Source organism: Trematomus bernacchii, unplaced genomic scaffold (assembly GCF_902827165.1).
Source record: "Trematomus bernacchii unplaced genomic scaffold, fTreBer1.1, whole genome shotgun sequence".
In the NCBI taxonomy this organism is placed as follows: domain Eukaryota; kingdom Metazoa; phylum Chordata; class Actinopteri; order Perciformes; family Nototheniidae; genus Trematomus; species Trematomus bernacchii.
Window position 1 is genome coordinate 4,684,086 of NW_022987662.1, and position 23,229 is coordinate 4,707,314.

The 23,229-nt window shown below is 39.8% G+C and overlaps 1 protein-coding gene across 1 annotated transcript in view; it reads right to left on the reverse strand.

Moving 5' to 3' along the window:
* Window positions 1–21,990, reverse strand: part of ezrb (ezrin b) — a 33,450-nt gene extending 11,460 nt beyond the window's left edge. Inside the window, 6 exon segments of the mRNA XM_034135487.1 lie at window positions 3,149–3,295; window positions 3,381–3,464; window positions 4,938–5,212; window positions 7,413–7,508; window positions 14,007–14,090; window positions 21,823–21,990. Coding sequence (XP_033991378.1) covers window positions 3,149–3,295; window positions 3,381–3,464; window positions 4,938–5,212; window positions 7,413–7,508; window positions 14,007–14,090; window positions 21,823–21,834 — 698 coding nt within the window. The 5' untranslated portion in view covers window positions 21,835–21,990.
* Between the last annotated feature and the right edge of the window lie 1,239 nt (window positions 21,991–23,229).

Genomic DNA, 23,229 nt, shown 5'->3' on the forward strand with positions numbered 1-23,229 from the left:
GTGGAAGTTATCTCAGCGAGTGAATATTTCTATAAGAATTTGGTGTTAGTTCAAGCTCTGCTGGTTTCATCAATGGATTCATGTTAGTAGAAAATATTTTTGTATCGGTGCGGGTTATAACATTTGAGACACTGCGATTGGTGAACATGTCGCTGGAGTTCATTAGAAAGTCTTATAATGATGGCTCTATATATATATATCTATAATTGTAATATGTATACAAAAATATACCAATAAATTACCACCAACTATTTTCACAAGTGATTTATAGTTTGATGACTGATTTTAAATGCCATTTTCTTAATGTCTTTCATTTTTTGTAAAGCACTTTGAATTGCCTTGTGTTGAAAAGTGCTATATAAATAAACTTGCCTTGCCTTGAAATTTGGCAGAAAAGGATTTTTATATCATAAAAGTGGATATCTTTTGGTTGTTGACTTACAAAACAAGACGTTTGAATGCATAAACTTGGATTTTGATGGACAATTTTCACTATTTTCAGACTTTTTATAGACCAAACAAGACAATAAACTGAGGTTTATCGATAATTGAGTTGTTTTCTTAATGAATCCATCGGTCGGTTGGTCTATATATTTTCCTAAATAGTGGGAAACGTCACTAAAAAATGTAAAAAATCCAAATATATTAAGTTAATTCTAAAAAAACAAACAGCCAATCCTAACATTTGAAAAGCTGAAACCTACTGTATGAGTGTTTGCCTTTTTTCAATTGTCAAAAATCGTATATCTGGCACGTTTTGGGAGCTAGATACCAAAGTCACTTTAAAGTAAAAAAATATTGTTTCTATTATTTCCATTTCAGATAAAAACTAAAAACTGTTTTTTAAATGCAAATCCAAAATCAGAACAAGTGACTCTTCCCCCTAGGCCACAATCAACAATTGACACTTTTTTCTTTTAACTATTTTATCTATTTTACTTTATGTTAAGTAAGTTGAATGTTGGAGGAGCTTGAGACTCAATATCCCCATTGCAAAAACCTATGCTGTAGCAATTGTGCATTTAACAAATAAAGTGTTTAAATCCTTTAAAAAGCAGATAAATAAAAGAAAGAATAAGTGATTTAGATGTCTGGCATTGACAGTGAATTCAATTGAGAAGAAAGTATGTCCTCTAAAGTGAGCAGCGCTGTGTGTAGCAGAGCAGGAGCGCCTAAGGAGTTAAACCGGCAGCAGACTGTGAGCCTCGGCTGCACTGTTGTATTGTGGGCCGGCCACTCTCCGTTGTAGGTTAGCCTCACATTCTTAAGTGCGGCACAGCTTGAAAAACCAGTCGGCGTAGCCATGGTTACGACAGAGGGCACCGTGGAGGAGAGGCCTTTCTTTGCTGATCCCAGGGAGCACATAAAGAGACAAACTCACACAGATGGCTTTGTTTAAAGGGGTTTCTCGCTCTTAAAACCACAGCGAACATATAATAAGGCTAAATGAGAGACTGGATGAACTTTAAGACAATAGCAGTTACAGTTATTAAATCATTCAGACTTCTGACGCTCATACACGGAAAGAATCAAAGGTTCAAATAAAGGTTAAGCAACTTCCTCTTTCATTTCTCCCACTAACAAAGTAGACCACACCGCTTTCAATAGACACAGGGTGTTTCTCTATGTCGAGGAAGGCTGCTCCAGAGCCACTATTTCAAGGATGCTACGTCATCGAGTGCCGCCGAAGGACTGTTCCAATGTCCAGGATCCTTGGAAATCTACAGAGGCCGGCGTACTTCGTTGCGGGAAATTTCGAGGCTGCACATGTTGTAGACTCCGTGGTCTTAAAATCCCCACAATGCTTTGCGCACGGACCAATTTCCTTTGGCGGAAATCGCGCTCCATTTAAGGCGGGGCCTCGCATATGACGCACACCTGCACACCTGTTCCACCATTCTTCGTTTTCCCGAGTCAAGGAGGGATTGTTGCCTCGCTTCTGAAGCAAGTGACTCGGAGGTACATGTGCTACCAAGCAAGCGTCCTCGACATTGAGCAGCCAGTTGAACATGGGAGAAGCCACAATCTGGTGGTGAACAATAAACCCAGCCAGAGCAGAACAGCTGGATGGATTTCCAGCTCAGGGTCAGTGCACCAGGGATGAAGTGCTCCTTTAACACACTTCACTGCAGTGACCCCCTTCAGATAAGGCCAGGACCCGGGAGACTCACTTCACCACAAAGACAGTGATTACCTCCCAAACTGTCTTGCCCTACATACAAAGTGGCAATCACAACCAAGGACAGGCTGGATGGCACAATCATGAAAACTAACAAAGAGAAATGTTTCCCTTTCATACGGCCTGTGGATTGACAGGAGAAGAACACTCAAGTACAGACAAGTCTGAGGTTAAAGCCACCATTTACTCTAAAACGGGACACCTAAGACAAAATAGGAAAAATAAGGTCAGCAAGTGTACTGTATAGCGGGGATTTTATGTAAATAATCTTTAGTATAAATGGCACACAAACGTATACTCTGTGCTTCAGGGGTATGTAGAGGAATAAATGTACCTTTATAAGTAGAGAAGTGTGAACAAAAGACCTATTTATACGATGTAATTACATGAAACGGTGACACATGCACAATTATATGCACCAACGGCAAAAATTGGATATCCCATGTATGAATACGTAACTGGAAAAACTGCTCATAGGTGGAATCAGCTTCAAAATGGCCTTTAGTTATACATTTTTTTGTCATTTCTAAAACAGTTTAAGCTTCTAAAAACAATGTTTTTCATATAAATGCTTCTGTTCTAGGTTGTGTTTCTGCTTTAACCCTTTGAATTGTTTAACTGCTTATTAGGGAAGCTTTGCTCTGAATGGATTTCCCCTTATTAAATAAAGGTTATCTATATGTCTACTTCACAACTTTAAGATAAAAAGAGATCATCTCAGCTCAAATCTGCAAAAGAACAGACAATGAAGAGACACAAAAGCAACTGCCGAGTTATTTGTCCGTGTCTTTGGAGATACTCCTCCCTTAGACTGTATTCATTTGGCCCTCATTGCTATTCATGTCATTCTGTCTGCAGAGGAACAGGAATAGTGATGAAGCTCAGACATGCTCATCCAGTATAGCTCTGTGTCACAGTGACTGCAGGAGGAACAGACACTAACAGCAGAGTTTCAAACAAGGCGCTTACTTGTCGTCCTTCTCGTAAATGTTGAGTCCCAGAGCGTCCACTCCCAGCCACAGCTCGGTTCCCTTCTTGTTCTTGATGTCGAAGTAGTTGACTCCATACATCTCCAGGTCCTGGGCGATCTTCAGGTACTCCATTATAGCGTCCTCCCTGTAAGGATACACAGCATTCAGTTATCATCATTTAAAATCCATACTTATTGACTCAGTGAGATTATATAAAAACACACACTCACTTCAGCATGCCGTGGTGCTCCTCGTGCCACACCTGAATCCTCTCCTCCCATTGTTCTCTGGAGAGTTTGTGCTGCTCCTGGACTCTGAAGGAAGACAGAAGAATACAGAAAAGGTCAGCTACATCACTAAACAGAGAAGAACATCTACTTGTTTAAAGAGGCCCTATTCATCTTTTTTGGATGTTCTCTTTCCTGTAGTTTATCATAAAGTCGTTTGTAACTGTAAATGGTTTGTAAAGGCTAAAATCCTGCCTCAAACTCCTCCATTGGACTCCTTTGTTTACCTCCATAACATAGTGACATCACTATGTTACACTCTCGCTTCTATTGGCTAGCGCTTCAACACATTGTACGTAGGGCTGCTCAATTAATCGTAATTACGATTATGGCTTGCAACGATTACGAAAACAACGTAATCGAAATAAAACGATTATTTTTATATTATTATTATAAAAAAAAAAATTGTATTGGTTTTTCAGTTGAATTATACTTAAAGTTCAGGGTAATCAACTGTTAAAAACATACTGTTCACATTTTTTTTTCTCCAATAAATTGATGTTTTCAAAGTAAATGGATAATCGTTTTTAATAATCGTGATATCAATTATTGACCCAAATAATCGAGATTATGATTTTTGCCATAATCGAGCGGCCCTAATTGTACGTAATGGGCTAAGGGGCGGGACATCTCTAAGCGGTTAACCAATCACAACAGAGCCGGCCAGCTAACCAATCAGAGCAGACTAGGCTCTGGTTTCAAACAGGTTGCGAAAAGAGGTGCTGCAGCACAGGCAGTATGAGAAAGAGCTTTTTGAAAAGAAATACTAACCTCTAAAATAGCATAATAGGGCCCCTTTAATAGGTAACGTAATGCTCTATTGTCATGCAAGAATCGCATTGAGCAAATTCCGGGTTGAGAGAAGGTGCAAAAGGGTGTGTGCTGCTGGCATTCCAGCCGCTTGAAGTAAAGACTGACACCTACATAACCACATAACCCAATTTACTCATGTTAACTTTCTTCATTATGCGTTCTTAAATTAGAATTTTTTTTACTTTGATGATGGAAATAATCCTAGCGATGCAGACTTAATGTTAATATCGGATTAAAAAAAGCATTTTGTAACCATGACAGATACAATAAAACTATCTGAAGCAACCTGTGTTTCCTACAGTTTTCTTTTTTTGCAGCAACAATGCAGGAGATTGCGACAACCTCAGCATCGTCACAATACACAGTGAATAACAGAAATACCTCTAGAAACTCAACATGTCAAGATACAGGAGATAAAAAAATCATCATGTACTTGACAGCATATTTGAGCTGCGGTTTTTTCCCTGAAACGTAATCCTGTTTGTTTGTTTTCGCTTCCAGTTGTCACTGTTGAAGTATTTAGTCCCTTCCCGTAAAATGTTTTATTAAATAATGACATGATGCAACAACCGTTATTCCTTCCAGTGCCAAAGCTAATAACATCAGTATAATACGGCAAATGTTTCACTTCATTACATCTTCCCTTGTGATGTGGGTGTTAACACAGCAGCAGAGCTTCTCTCTCACCTGTGTGGCAGCAGGCGCTCGGACAGCAGGTATCCGGGCTGGTGCACCTCTTTGTTGTAGTCTCCAAACTTGGCCTGAACGGAGTACGAGGCGAGCAGCACGGCCGTCTCCGGGGGACAGTACACCTCGTCGCTCAGGATGCCCTCCTTCACCTGCAGGAAGAACAGCTTCTGCGTGATGTCCTGGATCAGCTCCTCGGACACGTCCTCCGGGAAGAATTTGGCCCGAAACTTAAATTGCAGCGGGTTCTCCTTCTTCACGTCCTGGGACGACACCTGGGGAGGAATTACGACAGATTTTAGGAACATTCAGTAACAAAACAATACAAAAAAAACACAGGAAATAAAACAATGAATTCCCCATGTTACAGGCTGTTTTTGCCAGGGTATTTATTGGCTAGAAGTTAGGACGGCAAAAATAGAATTGTATTACAGATAACATTATAAAACCCTCACAAGACGTTGATTGTGGTGGTTTTCCATACTCAGGTTAACGTGAATATACACGCACATGAGACTCTTAAGTTTGCTAACATGGTAAAGAAGTATATTAACAATCATGTAGGATTTGTTCATCCAGAAATAATTGCGTGGCCTTTTGGTGAATATTTAATTTAAAGTGATTTTGATACATTTAAAAAATTGATTTTACATTCTTTTTTAGTGCCATGTTAAGAGTTGTATGCATATGTTGATGATCATCTGAATAATACTGTAAACTGTGATTATGTTTGCCAAGATAATCCTGTCATGAAATGTCCATATCCTCTCATGCCGAGCTGAGAGATGTCACTTTCAGTGTCCATTGGTTGCTTTGCAGCTGGTTCTGTTTTAATAGTATAAATGTCTTTGTATATAATGTGACTTTTAAACCCGTTTTTGCTACAAAATAATAAAAGCCAAGGACACAATTAAGTACTTGGCTGTCTCACTGTTAATACATATGGAAACAGCTTCCAGTTCCGCAGTTTAATAGCTGCTCTGCACTAACTGAAAGGGGATCTACCACAATCGGTTAGTGGAAATACACTTGAATGACTCTGGGCTACAGTAAGTGTTCACACAATGTGCCTCTTCCACTCATTTAAAAACAGGAACCGAGCGGTCTTGATGGAGAGAATGGGGGCTGGGAATATTCCAGTTTGAGAGGCATTGTGCAGCCGCGCAGCGTCAGCACTCAGTGAACCGTTTACTGCAGCTGACTGAGGCTTCACCCTCTCTCAATTACCCTTGCTTATGATTATAAAGAAAAAATAGACGACTTTTGAAGTGTCTTCTCATATGTGTGTTTTCCAACATTTGTTTAATTTAGGAAATCATTGTTAGATCAAAAACAGTCATTATCTTATCCCTGTATGTTTAATAGTCTGTGGTCAATGTTGCACTATGAAGCATCTGAGCCAGTAGAGTCTGGTTTGTATTTGTAGGACTCCACGTGGTTTGTTTTTATGTTGGCGTTACATTTCTGCCTCAGGTGGTTATTGTAGTCATGTTTCTGTGGTCGACATTTTAACGACACTTGTGGATTCTATTTCTGTGAAAGGTGCTATAATAAATAAACATATTATTATTTTGTACTCCAACAATTAAGAATCTCACTCTTATAACATTGTCGAACTCACAATGCAAAAAGGATCTAAATTGATGCATCAGAACCAACCCATGATGACTCAGGTGACATCACTTGAGGTAGTTTATCAGTTCCCACAACTCCCTCTGAAGCCAAAACTTTTCGTTTTATTTTACCATACAGTATGAAGTACGACTCTTTAAGATCTGAAAACATTCCAGAAAATTCTAAATGCAGAACCAAAAGGTCTAAAATGCTGCAAGGGTTCTGACATCTTTTAGAAACTGTGATACAAAAATGGCAATTCTGCTCGTTTGCAGTCCCAACGTCATTATTCTGGCTGATTTCCTTTTTGCATGACGTATTAAACACGTCTGGGATCAGCTTCATGACCAACAGCCAGTGAAGGTACTGTAACCTCTGTTTACTCAAGAGACAAATAATAAATAAATCCTCTGGCTCATTCATCTTGTGGACACAGAAAACTACGAAAGCAGCAGCTACAGTATGTTGTAGTTGGACAAATATAAACATATTATAATACTGGGGCTAATGATTGACTGGAAAACAAACAGCAGAGCTCAACGCTTTGTTATTTAACCAGGGAGCATAACCATAACCCAGATGGTATCGTCATACAGTAGGTAACAACCTATACTCAACCTATATTGTTTAATAAATGGCGTGACAGTATGAATAACATTGTGTGGTCAAATTCTTCCCAGTATTTACAATTATAATGATTAATGACTAAATGATGGAAGTATTATATCACGTTGGACTTGTTTTTCCTCCTACCCTAATGATCTGATAACACTAATATAATAACTTGAGCATTCAAAAGATAGACGGATTATTATGACACAATTAAAACAAAAAAAATCTATTTTTAGAGATAGATCTTACCTTTTTGTCCAGTTTTAGCCAAGTGTAGTAACCTTTGCTATCCATATACTGAAGTCCGAAGTACCAGACCTCACGCAAGCCGATGGTTTTCACCACCTGAACAGAGAAAGGGGAAAAGATTGAAGATTATTTTTATGAAGAGTACTGGTTTGGTCTATAAAATGTAAAAAGACAACTGTTTTAACTGTACACTGAACTGTGTGAAAAAAAGTGTCAAATCACAACTTCTCAGATCCCAAGTTGACGTCACCAAATGGAGTCAGTTTATTTAGCAACAAATTGTAGTAAGTCCTTTTTTTGGGTAGCTGCAACCTGAGATATTAATGCCCTTTTGCACAATTTCTGCTTGAAAAAAGACTGATACAATGAATTGATGTTTCAAATAGTTTCTGATTGTTTTTCTGTCAATCGTATAATCGTATATGCTCTAAAACCGACACTTTGAAAACCTTAACGTCAGTTTTCCACATCACCTAGATAGATAAAAGGACATTTCACATTTTCTTCTCAGAATTAACCAAGCATTAACTGCTCTTCTAGGAAAACGGACTTCGAGATAACGATGTACAGTAGTAGTCAACACTTAGAGATCACACCTCAAAAATCAATTAGGGAGTTCAATGTTTCCAATACATTTGAATGAATCACTACCAGTTTTATCCCAGTGTAGCAGGGAGTTGTGAAACGATCAACCTTAAGGTGGCATACTCAGGTACCTAATCTGCTCACTTCCCTCATAGTGTTACACGTTCACAGGCCTGAGGATGGACGTGGCTACAGTAATGATTTAAACGGTAAACTACAGCCAAAACAAATAAAATTACACTCTTAAAAAAACACCACACGATTGTTCTCCTCAGCACTTTGGCAAATATATTTCCAGACAGCCAGATTGTCTCATGGATGGTTACCACCGTCACTGCGGGTGTTCTCAGACCTCGGTGTTGTTTGCTTTGTTTGGACTAATTTGATATAATTGTTGCATTTACTCCTTGATTGCCGTTTAGGAGTTGTAAACAAATCCATGGGCAAACAAGCAAGCTGTCCTCTCATTGGTCAGAAATATCACAGTGGAATTCATCTCAAAACCTTCCTCTAAATACACAATCACCGGCTATAGACTTGAACTAAAACAAGGTCTTGATGCATCTTATCAAGAGTCCACGATGGATCCTCAGAAGGCAAATCAGATAAGACTACGCTTATTTATCAAAGTCAGCTGTTTTTTTTATCCATAATTTCAATTATTATATTCAAATTGCTTGATTCATCCGACCAACATCTTAAGTATTAACAATTCTATGTAAAATAGTCCCAGATTGGAGGCCTTGGTTTAAGATGAAGAACTACATAAAGCTAAGCTTGTGAGCCAACATCTGGAAAAACAAACCAACACAAAATGAGCACAAATGTAACTTTGGGTAATAAATAGTTATGGTAAGATTTGTTAATAAAACTGCTACATTAAGACTCTTTTCTGTACTTGAAGTAACACTTAGCTCACATCTCTTTCTGTTGCAATATGCCGCAGCACACAAGCCAACGAGGGCCGGTCTTCAACAGAGTGGCCCTATTGTTTGACCGCTGAGTGATACTGTATGAGGAGGGCGTGCTGCATGACCAGCATCCTGTCTCTGACTCAAGGAACAGACCGAGAGGGAGGCTGCTGTTACTTTCTGGCAAAACTGCAACCGCCAGAACTGCTGCTCATTATTAACGTCTGAAGGACAGATTATGAGCCTGGTTTAATTTCAACCGCACTGGAAACACTTTTTAAGATCAGCAAGATTTGAAGACTTTTGCAGCCCTCTTTTGACTGTGCAGCTGAGGCAAAAAAGTCAAAAACTTACTTCTGAAATAATCACTTGTGCTGCAGAAGGAGTTCCCATTTTCCACTGGGTTTCAGAGGAAAAACCTCAACGACCAGAGGCTCTTTGTGGCCTTCAGAGAGGCAGAGCGATTTTTCCAACAGCAGCATCATCTCATGTGTTTGTGAGTGTGCTGTTAAGTGCGACAATATCTGAGCCGGGCCCTTTTTGAACAAATCACTGCTAAATTCCCCACCCAGTCACCAGGTGAGGTGTTAGGCTGCCTGGAAAAAGTATGAATCAACTAAATGGCACTCAAGCCAAGCAAATTCCCAATTGCAAAATCCAGCAAGGGTTAAAACTCAAATCAAACTGCCCCCGCTTTTAGTGGCCAATGCAGGGCAGGCTGACCTGTGGGAGTGAAAATGAATGGCTTTGATTTAGGGGACTTTTCTGATAGATTGTTTTTTGTGCGACAACAACAAGCAGAGGAGGAGGGGGGGGGGGGGGGGGGGGGGGTGAAACGAGAGAGCACTTCAGGCTGCATCTCACCTGTAATGAACTCATAAGGACTCAGAAAACAACCAGCCCTTTCATGGGGGTTTCGCTTCGGGGTCTACAGAGTGATACGCAGAAAAACAGAGTGGGCTACCATTCAGATAAATGAAGCATTTTCTCAGGGGTACAGCTGCTGAACATTCTGACAAGGAGGTAACTATTTAACCTTTAGCAACATTGTAGTTCATTTCACAAATAGATAAACTAGTTTTTAATAACATGCTGTGTACATGGTATGAGCAAAGGCTGGCAAAGGATACTGAAAATAGTACAGTTCATTAGAGGAGGATTACATCTGAATGTGGGGACGCAGGTTTAGTAAACTATCGCAGCAGGTTGCTTTGGCATGCTGCCTTGACTTTAATGTGTTGCTATGACGGGCTGATGTACACTGATGCTAAAAGCTACTAACAACTGAGATATGCACTCAAAGTAAGTTTAATTACCCAGAAAACCCAAATAAAAAAAGGTGTATCTCAGCAGGGTCACGTCAAGATACATTTAAGACTTATAAAGAATCATACCACATCAGTATCAGTGCTTTGATGTAAAGTAGAAAACAAGTACCGGCACATTTTCCGAATTTTGACATATACTTGGTACCGCAGAATTAGTTCTTGTGACATCCTTAATAGATAGATCTAAACCTCTCTCGACCCGCTTCTTCAGACCCGCTTCAGGTTGGAGTAGCACCAGTTGCAGTGCCACATAGGAAGAGTTTGCATGACTTCAGTCTGCAGCGTTACAGCGATCTGAAAGAGTGAGAGTTTCTCCTCCTGGTTTATGGGCGCTCAGGCTCTGTGGTGAAAGTGAGGAATGCCACTGGGCTGAAGGAGCAGTATTCACTACATCCTCGGGGCTGAATAACGTGGAGTACTCCAGCGACTCAGGAGGGGAAGGGAGGGGTTCGCCCAGAACAAAGATGAAGGAGTGTGTTTGGTGGTTTTGAGGGGGCAACTGGCCCAAAGAAAAAGCGTGTATTACTGTCAAACCACACATTATTGCGGCTGAACAGTAAAAAGGAGTTTGACAAAGATTGTAATATTCAAAAACAGTTCTGCTACACTACTCCAGCACAGAATGATGCAATATGTTCCCTCTCTTTGGTTGAACAGGCAGATTTTGAATGTGGCTTTGACATGTGGGTTGGGTTTATAAGAGAACTAGTTTCATATTTTGCTTCTGGCACCTGTCAACCAGATTATTCAGTTCATGTTTTCAGATGTCAGCCATCGACCCTTTTCCTGTTGTGAACGGATCTAAACCAGTCTGAGGCTGACAGCCTTTGTAACCACATTAACTTCGGAGAGATCACCAAAACAGACGGACAGAACTAACCAGAACATCTACTGTAAACGACACCTGTAATGGCGGCTGAAGTCAAAATGAAACCAGCAGCAGTGGAGTGTCTTATGGAAGTGAAACTGTGTGAAGGTGTGTAGGGGAGTGGCAGGAGTTGTTCTTTACGAGGGTTATGATGAGAAATGAGCTCAGTGCTGTTACTCCGCATTTCCACTGAAGCTGTCAAAACTGTGAGAGTGTGCTTGCGTCTTTGCAGCCGATTACTGCCAAAGCAACCGTTTAAAACTAAATCAGGATGCTGACAGACACGACCGAAAAATGTCAGCTGAATTCAAAATGCAGACAGTGAACAGCTGCTCAGATTTCATATATCGATCTTTAATTTAACTGGGAAATCTAAAACCAGTCTGAAAAGTGAAGCCAATGCTAAAGTGCTTTTCACTTCCAGGAGGAGGCGACTCCACTAGTTGCAAAATGAATGAAGTCACATTGTCTTAAAGTCTACGAAACTATTTCTCACTTGAATTATTATACCATAAAACATTTTTGACCCAAATGCTTGTTTCATGTTATCCTCAATAAATGATGACGGTAATTTCGTAAATTGTGGCATTATCTTGAATAAAATAGCCAATTTAGCAGCAAACTTGTGATTGACAGGTCATTGCTCCGGTGTTATTTGGTCTGTGCGCTCTCCATGTTCCCATTTCTAATATGCTTTTAGTTGAATGTAAAATGTTGGTTGTCTAAAAATGGCATTAGGTTGCAAAGAAACAAGATGGCGGAGGCCAAAATGTCATACTCAAGGCTTCAAAACCCTTGTCCAAAACGTTGAATATTATTTACAACATACCGTATCAAAGGAAAAAGAAATCCAAGGCACAGAGAAACATAAGTAACCTATTCAAGTAATGAAAGATTAAGGTAATTAATCTACTAAAACAAGAACAACTTCAGAGAATGAAATAAAACATTTAATCTGCACTAAGGATTGAAGTGGAGAAAGATTGTTTTGTATATGTTCTCATCAGGTGGGAAGTTTCCCTTGCCCCTAATTAGTCAATTGTATCTTGTTTGAACTCAAATAGAGCACTGAACTGTCCCTGACACTATCACAGGGAGAGAGGGATCATCTGTGGCACGCCCCTACTGAGAGCCATTCTAACAAGTAGCCGGGGGAATTCACCATCCCCTATAAATAGGGAGATGTCAAAGGCGAAATCTGGGTCTTCCTCAGCTACTCCTTTCTAAAAACAAATCAGCAGCTTTAACTGTCAACAAAACTAAGTATCCATAGTGCTGATCTGTTCAAAACTAACCAAAGGGCATCCATTCACACCAGTGGCATCAATATCACATACAATACAAACCATTTTGAATGAAGATGTTGATATTTTGGGGATATTGTTCATGGCTATATTCAGATGTTTTCACCTGAAATGTTCCCGACACAAAGGCTGAACCCCTTGACATGCAGGCACAATACACATAGTTGGCTACACTTGCTATTGAAAAACGAGTTATACAGGAAGTTGTTTAAACAATGTGTTTCCTCCCCCGATGCTGTCATACAGCCTCAGAGGAGCTCACGCTAATTGCATGTCATACATTTGGATTTCCGCGACGGAGTTTCACAATACAATTTTACAACAAGAGGAAACGAGCAAACTTAAAATTCCTCGCTTAAAAGTATTGACAGGAGCCACAAAGGTCATGGAGAATATAATATCACTTTTAGATATTACATAACCACATCCTCAACACACACCTAATCAAAGAGCCAACTATCAGTTTGAGCTCAAATGACAGCGGGATAATTTGATAATATCAAATATGTCTCAACCTTTGATTTGATAACTTTATATAATGTGTTACACGAGTGACCTTGCCTTAAAAAGGTGACGGAAATTGTTTTTATTTCCATTACATCGTGGCCACACCTTTTACTCTGCACTGCTTTCATTCAATAATGCCATTCATATTTAGTTTAATAAATGTCTGAAGTTATCTTTGTTCACTTTTGTTAAGCTGCCATTTTTCATTACAGGAGGAAGCCATTTATAATAACCCCTGAACCTCAGTGTGAACAAAGAGACTGATAAGGACACTTGAAGCAGAAAGCTCCTGTAATCTCTGTCTGTAGGAGATAACTGTTCAGACCTGGATGTAATGAATGGAAAGAGCTTTGGAGGGATGATAACGAGAGCAGACACTTGCTCCTTTCCTTACACAGACTGCTCGGATAAATCAACCAACATTAGTTAAAGGGAGTGATAGATACCACACCAATGTGTGTGCGTTAACTACGTAGCTGGTGCCAGATATTGGTTAGCTTAGATTAGCATAAGGACAGGGTCTTTTCTATCCAAAAGGTGAAAAATCCACTGTCAACCAGCACCTCCTAATATCACTGATTCACACAATACACTTTGTTTGAATAACCTACAGAAAACTATTCATTCTATTTCATTTTGAAATAATACTTTCTTGCACAATAATATCCTGCATTATATTTGTTACTGGAAATTTGTATATTTTCCACATGTATATATATATTGTTTATTTTTTGTTTTATATTCTTAAACCTTTTTAAATGTGTAATGCTATTTTATTTCTGAAATATTTTTGGAATGTTTATTTCTTGTGTCTTAATTACTCTTATGTACATTGCCTTGTGTTTTGTATGCTGCTGCAATGCAAACATTTCCCGAATTGGGATCAATAAAGTACCTATCTATCCATCTATCAACCCATACCACTGGAACTCAATGGGCTTACTTGTATTGATATTCTTTATAACAAATGTATCCATTCAAAAACTGTTGGAATAAACTTTTTTTTTTTTCTTTTAAACCCTATTGATAACATATTTATAGGTCAACACTGTGGCTTGAGGACGGTCAACACAGAGCTGGTGGGACTGTACCTGGTCGAACAGCTGCTTGCCAGTGGTGCTGGGCTGGATGGCAAACTCCAGCTCAGCGTCCATGGTGGTGACGCGAACATTGAGCTGTGGAAAAACATGAGAAAGAGAGAGTTGAGAAGCTGACCCAGAGCAACAGAGAGGTTCTCACAGGTAAAGGGCCCATACGAGGTAAACCAGAATACAGAACACTGCTGTGGGGGGTGTGTGTGTGTGTGTGTGTGTGTGTGTGTGTGTGTGTGTTTTGTAAGGGGGTGTATTTGCACAGTAAACACACAGGGCTCTGTTTATCTCTGCTTACGGGCCCATTGAAGGGAATTCTGCTGCAAAATCTGAGGTGTTCTTTGTACGAATAATCAGTGCTAACTTTTTCATTTGAAAGAACATACAAGTTTTAAGAAGTGGCCACCTCCCATTTTAATTACTGAACTAAGAACAGGTACGATAGATGTTATTCTGCATGACTAAACTGAAGAGAGGAGGGATAAAATAAGTCAGCTACTTCAGTCAGTCACTCCCATTCACAGGAAAATCTCTTTCAGTTCTCTAGTTAATGTTTGATCAGAGTGGCCTGCGCATACACAAAGAGGAGGTCCATCTAACTGAAACCTGCTTCAAGAGGAGAGAATTGAATATCCACTTACTCGGACACACCCCAGTGATTAATGTCCAATTGAAAACCATTACAAAAAGCATGACTGAATAATGACAACTGACATCAGCTGTGTGCCATGATGACAATAACAATATTCTGCTTTGTAAGTTTGATTCGTTAGTAATCAGCAAATGGCATCTGCATTTCACACAAAAGGCCATGCAACAGTGTACAAATATTTACAATAGCTGCTTTGAAGTAATGCACATACTGACTCTCTTCTCTGTGGGGATAATGTCAAATGTGTCTGGTATTTGCGGGGGTTATGAAAAGACCCTCAAAGTATTGACTGAACTTATTAATGCTCAGTGAAAATGACACAAAGAGGCCGTTGGACACAGGGTGAAGAGAGAGGAGTCGTGCTAACAGAGACCTCCAGTGACATCTTTCATCTCCAGCCCATTGTGAGCGGGCGCTGGACAAATTCAATGACGCCTACTGGAAAAGGGATGTCTGAGCAGCGGCGGTGACTCGTCTGGTGATTCGTCTGGTGATTCGTCTGGTGATTCGTCTGGTGATTCGTCTGGTGATTCAGAGCTCCACTGATTCCTATGAAGCTACACAGGATGAGCAACTAACTGACAGGCTTAAATCCTGCAGAGCGGGCAAATCCAATCAGCGTTGGATGGAAAGAGCGTCAGCACAGTGGTGTCCAGGATACTGTAAGAACAGGGTAGTCTAGACAGCGGATTTTCAAGGAAGCCTTATTATTTTTCCTCCATGCGTCTGCTGCTTTCAAGCACAGTTCGCACAATCACTTGGGATCAAAAACCAAGATCTGTGGCAGAGCTTCATTCACAAAAACTCCTCATAAGAGTTTGGAGCTCTGACCCAAAGTAACAAACCAAGTATGAATACATATATTAAGGATCTGTCAGCATGTGTTGCTTTAGAAACACTTACATGCATTAAAGGAAAGCTGGCAGTTTTTGAAAATATCTGGGGGAGCTTCATGGAGTTTTTGAAAAAGAATGTTGGTAATGATCAATAAAACCAAAGACCGGGGCGTGGAGGGGGGCAACGGGAATAAGATTATAAAGTGTAGGAGCCCATGTCATATTCTTTCAGATTTCTGTACTTTGTTATCCATGTATCATCTGTATACTGACCTGTGTTTATTATTTACATGCCTATTCATTTGATTGTACACTGTATCTGCCACCTAGACTGACCGTTTTATGTATGTGTAATGTTCGTTATATTTGAAAACTTCAATACAAATATTGTAAAAAACAAAAAAGCAGAAAAAAGCTCTGTCCCAAAGTGCCACATGTGTGTACAATTTGAAAACTGAGTCCAAAAAGGGCAGCTTATACCAGCTTCATGTCACGGCTTAAAAGCAGAGGAAGGAGGGGAAGCACTGCATTTACTTTACACGGCCAAACAAAGATCCCCTTTCAGAGCACCAACAGCCCCACGCGTCCATCATCTACACTCTAGGGGAGCCAGATGACCAAAAACGACCACGTAATTGGAGCAGAAGTGATCAGAAACTGCCCTAATAAGCGATATTTTCGAACTTGCCTTGTATAAAGGATTATATGATCTGGTAGCAGCGGCTCTGACACATACTGTATGGGGTGCTTCTCTCAACGTCACAGTCTATATACAGCCGTTACAGTTGGAGAACCTAGAATAACACACCCTAACCGTCAGAGAGTGGAACATGTGAATATGTGGAGCAGACGAGCCAGCAGAAACCACTGAGTGAGTGATATCTGATCGCAAAGTAAGTCCATCAACGGTAACTCACAATAAACTGAGGCCATTCAGAGCGGTAAAGAAAACATGACACATAGGCTAAAAATATAACGGGCAAGGACCCAGAGTTCCACAATGAGCAACTTGGTCAGAGGAAAGTGCAGACGCTCATATTAACCGTGTAAACCCCTGCTCCACGAGTCATAACAGTTACAACTTTTTAAGCTACGGGAGCAGTGGTTCCCAAAACAAAGCTATACACATGTTCACACTCTTGGTGCCAGATATAACACTGTGGTAGCCAAGAAACAATAACAAGTAGCACAAGCTTGATGGAAACACAACGGTTCTTAATTCTTTCATCGAGAAACACTTATTCTGAAAGTGTTTTGCAAAATAAGCTTATTCGCCAATAGTCAGACCTAAAGATTGATACCGATCTCATGTCTATTTGGTAAATACCGTATGTCGCTGAGCTTAGCATAAAGGCTAACTTGTCCCTGTAAATTCGTAAGAAGAATCCACCTACAAGGACATTTAAAGCTCGATAATAATGACCGTGTTTATCTCTCGTTTCATTTGTGCAAGACGTGCAAAGATGACACTTTGTCCTGTAAGGAGGGATTATATGTAATGTGTCAAATAGTAAGCTTTAGAGCTCACCTTCGGACAAAGCTAGGGCTGTTTCCCAAGGTTTACAGTTACTTTATAATGCTAGAAAAACAAGATCACATTCAAAAGATAATAGTCTATCATGTTAACCCTTTTGCCTTAAATATCAAGGTCCGACATTACATTGTAATATATATCCAAGATCTACAGCCCTGAGATCATCCACTAAACAACTACAGAGGTAACGTTGAGCTCACAGCTAGAGCTGATACCATCAATCAATTCCCAACTCAATGCACTGCTCAAGGCACTGTTCTGTAAATGAATCAATCAAGTCATTCCTCAAGAATGTCAAATATTCTCTAGATCCAGCTCGGCCTTCACATGTGATCCTAACCTGTAAACCATTCCTTCAGGCTTCTCAATGGGGAGGTTAAGGAGCTTCTCTGGGTCACGTTAAAGAAATGAGGCGGTCAACCTCAGTAGTTAAAGTGTGAATAGGTTGCACTGCATTCTTCAGTGAAGACCATTCAATATTTAACCCTCTGCATAGTTTGCATGGCTTTACAAGTGCCTCTTGCTATGAGAGTCACCATGGGGACTCGTCTGAAATGGCCTGAGAGTAATATAACCATTAACGGCGGCTATTATTGAGAGGGAACGGTCTCATTGTGTCCTTAATTTAGGTCTTAGGAAGTGACATATCTTGTAGGTGTACTTCCGCAGGAGAATGAGAGCTCAAGGACTCTTAAGCACTTTTGGATTTGTGAATCAGGTCTCCAGGGCGTTCCAGGCATGATTGAGTTATAAATGATTTAAAAAAGGAACAGATACTAACAATAGGGAATGGACGTGAAAAAGGAAACACCCATCCATGTTGATCATGACCGCGCCTTGTATGGTTTGTGTGACTGGGCTGTGACCGCGAGGAAACAGGATTCTGGGAGAGCCAAGGAGCGCGATCCTTTACTTCTGACAATGTGTCATTCAGATAAGTGAAACATGAGTCACGCAGGCAGAAATACAGAAGCCTCAACTGCTCCTCAACACTGGTCAAACGTCTTGCCGCTGGCCCTCTCGGTCATAAATGTTTCCCTTATTCAAAAAATGTTGGAATGTTTGATTTCATGCCAGGTATCTGAGCTGTAATAATCAGACTGCCGGGAGGTTTCTGTGCCAGTCTGCTTCAAAACGTAAGGCACTTTGATTCTGTTTGATATTTGCTTTTCATGGCCTACAGCTTCTTGACAAACTAATACAAATACCTTCATTTGGTAATAACCTTTTACTGGTTTTCAAGACGTCATTTGATGTACGGCAAACATTATGACCATGAAATGAATACAGATAGTTTTGGAAGCTAAAAAGTACATTTATGTATTTAACATCTCCATTTCACAAATGTATATTTAATGTTTGAAATTATACTATAGATATGTGTAGGGAATTAAAATAAGGGTTCAATTTTAATAATTGTTCAACTTATTGGATAATCAATTTATCTCTTTTGGGGGTTTTTTTAAACCAAAATGCCGAACAAATTGAGAATGTGCTTATTTTTATTGTAATAAAAGACAGTCAATTTAATATCTTTGAACAAAACAAGTACATTTAAGGCATTGCTGTGCGCTTGGAGAAATTGCAAATGCTAAATATATTCAAACAAAGTAAAGATTAAACGATTATGAGTCATCGAGAAAATGATGAGCAGATTAATCAATATTAAAAGTACTCCCAAAATACGGCTCCAAAGTACCACAAGGTGTATCTGACTGTAGTTTGGGGTTTCTTGTCACCATCATGGCACCATCCCCTGCCTCCCACACGAATATGTTTCAGCTACAGCCTGGAGCCACTGAAGCTGGTTAGACTAGTAATCCAATTTAACATTTCTCACAGAACTCAAAATATGAACCCGTATGTACAACCAGGCTCAAAGTGAAACTCAGCATTTGCTGGATTACTTTGAGAGGAAGCTTTCGGGTGGAAACCAGATCAAAAGGAGCAACTTTAATTAAAACAGACTTAGTGTCCTATTGATATTACGTTGCAAAAGCTGCTTCAGTCATGAGGTCACATATTGAACACTCAGTAAACCAGAGGGTAAGATTTCAAAAGCATGGCCTGTAGTCTTCTCTGGATATCATGGAAAGGGAAACGGTGTTGAAAAAGACGGCTATTTTGTGGTAGCTGGACCCGGCCGCTATCAGACAGTAATGATGTCATTTCCACGGCAACGCTCATGACAACCATGAGGCCTTTTCTAAACAAACCGACAACACACTTTATGACACTGACCGGTGCTTGAGTTTATGCCACCACAAAGATGCTGCTTCTTTCTGTGATGGTCTGAGCAGTGTTTAAGCAGCTATTTATGCTTCTGGTTTTAGTTTTTTCACTAAAATGTCTCCCATTGTTATTCTCTCTGACATGTTTTACTGAGCAACTGTCTGTTTAAGCATCTTAAGACTTAAAGGGGCCCTATAAAGATCATTTTCAGGTTTCATTATAAGATGTTGTGCCTCTACTGTGACATGCTGTAATGTTCAAAGAGTCCATTTTTCTCTCATACTGCCTGTGCTGCAGCAGCTCTTTTCACCCTCTGTCTGAAACCAGAGCCCAGTCTGCTCTGATTGGTTAGCTGGCCGGCTCTGTTGCGATTGGTCAACCGCTTAGAGATGTCCCGCCCCATAGCCCATCATGTACAATGTGTTGGAGCGCTAGCCAATAGAAGCCCGAGTTTTACATACATACTTGCTAACCTTGAGACCTCAGAAATCGGGGGCATTTCAAAACCACCGCGCGGGGGGGGGGGGGTTGCTAGTGGATCGCCGGCGCTGTTAGATTAACATTAACATGCTTATTGTAGTTCTAAGTGCAATGCCTAGTGGCCTACAGGAAAGGAGTGAGCAGAGGGTCGAGTTGTCGATTCTTGTTCTGTTTTCTGTGACTATCTTCCTCACCCTCTCAGACTTTCAGTTGCACGCGCTACTAAAGAGATGCGCTACCATGGAAACCAAACAATGGTGTAGCTGTATTAAAGTCCGAGTGGAAACAGTCGTGAGTAAATCTGATTTTGTCAGAAATTGGGAGAAATGCAGGAGAAATATGACCCCGGGAGGAAACCGGGAGAGGGCTATGAAATCGGGAGTCTCCCGCGAAAATCGGGAGGGTTGGCAAGTATGGTTACATAGTGATGTCACTATGTTCCGGAAGTAAACAGGAAGTCCAATGGAGGCGTTTCAGGCGGGAGGGGGGTAATGTGTGGTAGAGAAACTCCCTCTGGAGGGAACTTTGGGATTTAACCCTTTTCAGACCATTTACATGCACAAAAACCTATATAAACACACTAGAGGAAAGCAAAACTCCAAAAAGCATAATAGGGCATTAATCTCTTGTATTCTAGTTTTTAAATAAAGAAGGATAGAGATGTTTACTTTAAAGGCAGTACGTTTTACTCATATCCAACTATAACACATTTGTCTCATATTTTCCTCAATACTGTGGAACACATGGGCTGTTATTCTAGAAATGTCCACACAGCGAGCTGACTGAGTGACATGCTGCACGTGTGACAGAAAGTATGTCATAATCCCAGGGGTGGGGCACAACGAGTCCGGAATAATTGAGGGCCAAAAACCTGTTCAAATATATAGAACAGTTTCTTCAAATAACATCTCTTTTTGTCTTTTGTTTTGCTTTTTTATAAAGATGAAACTCATTGATACCGTGAACTGTAAGTCAATGTTTTTCCAAGTTTCCAAGATTTCAAGTTGACTATGTGAACCCAACATTTAAGTGAGGAGTAACCTCAAATTTCAGCCTAGAAAATAACTTCAAGAGACGAAGGGAGAACCCGGTATTCATCACAAACTCCTGAGGATATAAACATGACATTTTCCACCCCCGCTGTTTATCATGTTGTACATCATTACAGAGAATGAGGTCAAAGATACAGATCCTGTGATTATGATCGCCTACAGTGTTTAACATTGAAACAGTGCTTAACTGTCCATGTCTAGATTATAAATTTCACAATCACTGTTCCTAGCACAAGTGGATGATGTGCACTGAAACATATCGGACACCCCCAGGATATAACAAGCATGTGATTTGAGTTTCCCCCTCAGACCCTACTTATATACGTTTCTAAGAAAAATAATGCACATGAAGACCAGGAAAAATGACATGTTTCTGGTTGTCATTTAGCCCCAATAAATATTAATGTTAAATGTAAAGCCTGTACTTTGTTTCTGGCTTTAGACTTTAAACGCAGTGACAAGTTAAATACATGACAAATGCTTCACAGTGATTATTACTCAGCGTGAAACTACTCTGATATAGCATCACTTTAACATCTGTCACTCCCAGGAAGTGATTTATGATATATTCTTCCCCAAATAAGAGAAAAGGTTTATAACCAAACATAGGCTTTGACCTTTCAGACCTGAACAAATGAATCATGATTCAATGACTCACTCATTTCACACTAAATATAATATTCTTCATCAGTATCAATATGCTGCCATTGACTGTTTCACATTACCAAAACCTAAGTTGTCTTACAATAAGTTAAATTAGTCAGAGGGAGAAATACTCAGAAGTACCAGAGTAGAGGAATACTCTGTTACAAGTAAAAGTACAGAAGTATTAGCATAAAAATATATACTTAAAGTACCAAAAGTAGCCTACAAGTACTCTACTACTAAATATATTACATGTTACAAATCCTACCGCAAACAGAATATTTTAGGAAAGTGTCATCACCTGTCAAGTTTCAGTTAAGCACATAAAAAGGCAGCGATGCGAAGAGCATTGAGTGAAACATCAATAATGAAAAGTGTAACTCACCGCTTTAGGCATTTTTCTGTCTTTTTCCTCGCTCTGTTAAATAAAAAAGTGTTTCCAAAGGAGAGACCAGAGCTCCGTGTGCCTTCCTGAAAAGAGAGAAAGAAGAGAAACGAGTTTGAGTCTCTTCGGCGATACTTAAACCCGGCTGAGAGCGGCACTCCTGCGGAGACAGTCATCAGCTGAATCACCGACAGCCGCTAGCACAACAGCGCACCCGATTGAACTTCAAAATAAGAGCTGGTAACTTCTGATAAATCTCTAATTCTTTCACTTTACAAATTCTGAGATTATTTGTCCAATTTTGACTACATCAAACGTTATCTAATCCTATTTTTGTATTCCAACCATAAACATTGTTTCACTTATTTAGGAAAATAAAAGGTAAAGGTGCCACCATGTTGATCAGGACTTTGAAATCACTTTTTAAAAAATCCACTTTTTTAGAATAGTTTTGATGTGATTTTATGTTTTATTACTTGTAGTTTGTTTTACTCTCTGTGATTTATAATGTGTTTAGTGGCCATTCATTATTCTTTGTGTTTATCTGTTCTTATGTGAAAACCCTTTGTAGAAGAAGATGAAGAAGATTCAACTTATTGTCATTACGGTTTCTCTGCATTTGACCCATCCTAGTGTTAGGAGCAGTGTGCTGCCATTATGTACGGCGCCCGGGGAGCAGTGTAGGGAACGGTGCCTTGCTCAGGGACACCTCGGTAGCACTTGGTCTTTCTGGGACTTGAACTGGTGACCTTCCAGTTGCCAAGCCAAGTCCCCACCACCGTAACTCTGTTTGATAGGTATTATATGAATACTTTTTAGTGAATGTAATTTAGTATAAGCCTAATATTGATGTTAACTGTTGTTGATTGAGCCCCATTTGTTATAATGACAAAGAAACATGCGTTTATACCTGCAACATCAGTTGTTGTACCTGCATCAAGAAGCACCATTTGAAGAGACAACAACTATTCTAGGAAGAACTTCAGGCTATTTCAGTTTGTTTTTCTATTCTCTGCCTCTGGGTAAACCATGATCTATAACACATCTTCCTTGTTTCCTCACATGCATTGAAAACTAGCTCAGTTTCCAGTAAAATGGCGTACCAAAATAGACATTTTTCAAACCAGAGTATACGACCAAAGAAAACCAGCAGAGGAAGGTAGAGGATGCAATAGCTGTACAAGAGGATATGTTCGGCAGAGACCCTGGGCGTCAGCAGCTTGCACGCAATGCATGCTGGTACATGTAGGGAACTGCTTGTCGATCAATATAAAATGCAATAGGGAATTAACTACTTGAAGTGACTTAATTTAACATGAACACTGATTGGACATCCACAAAAAAAATAGAAATGTTACCTTTAACAACTTCAATGCTATAAAAGAAATGTGGTCAAAGGTAAATAAA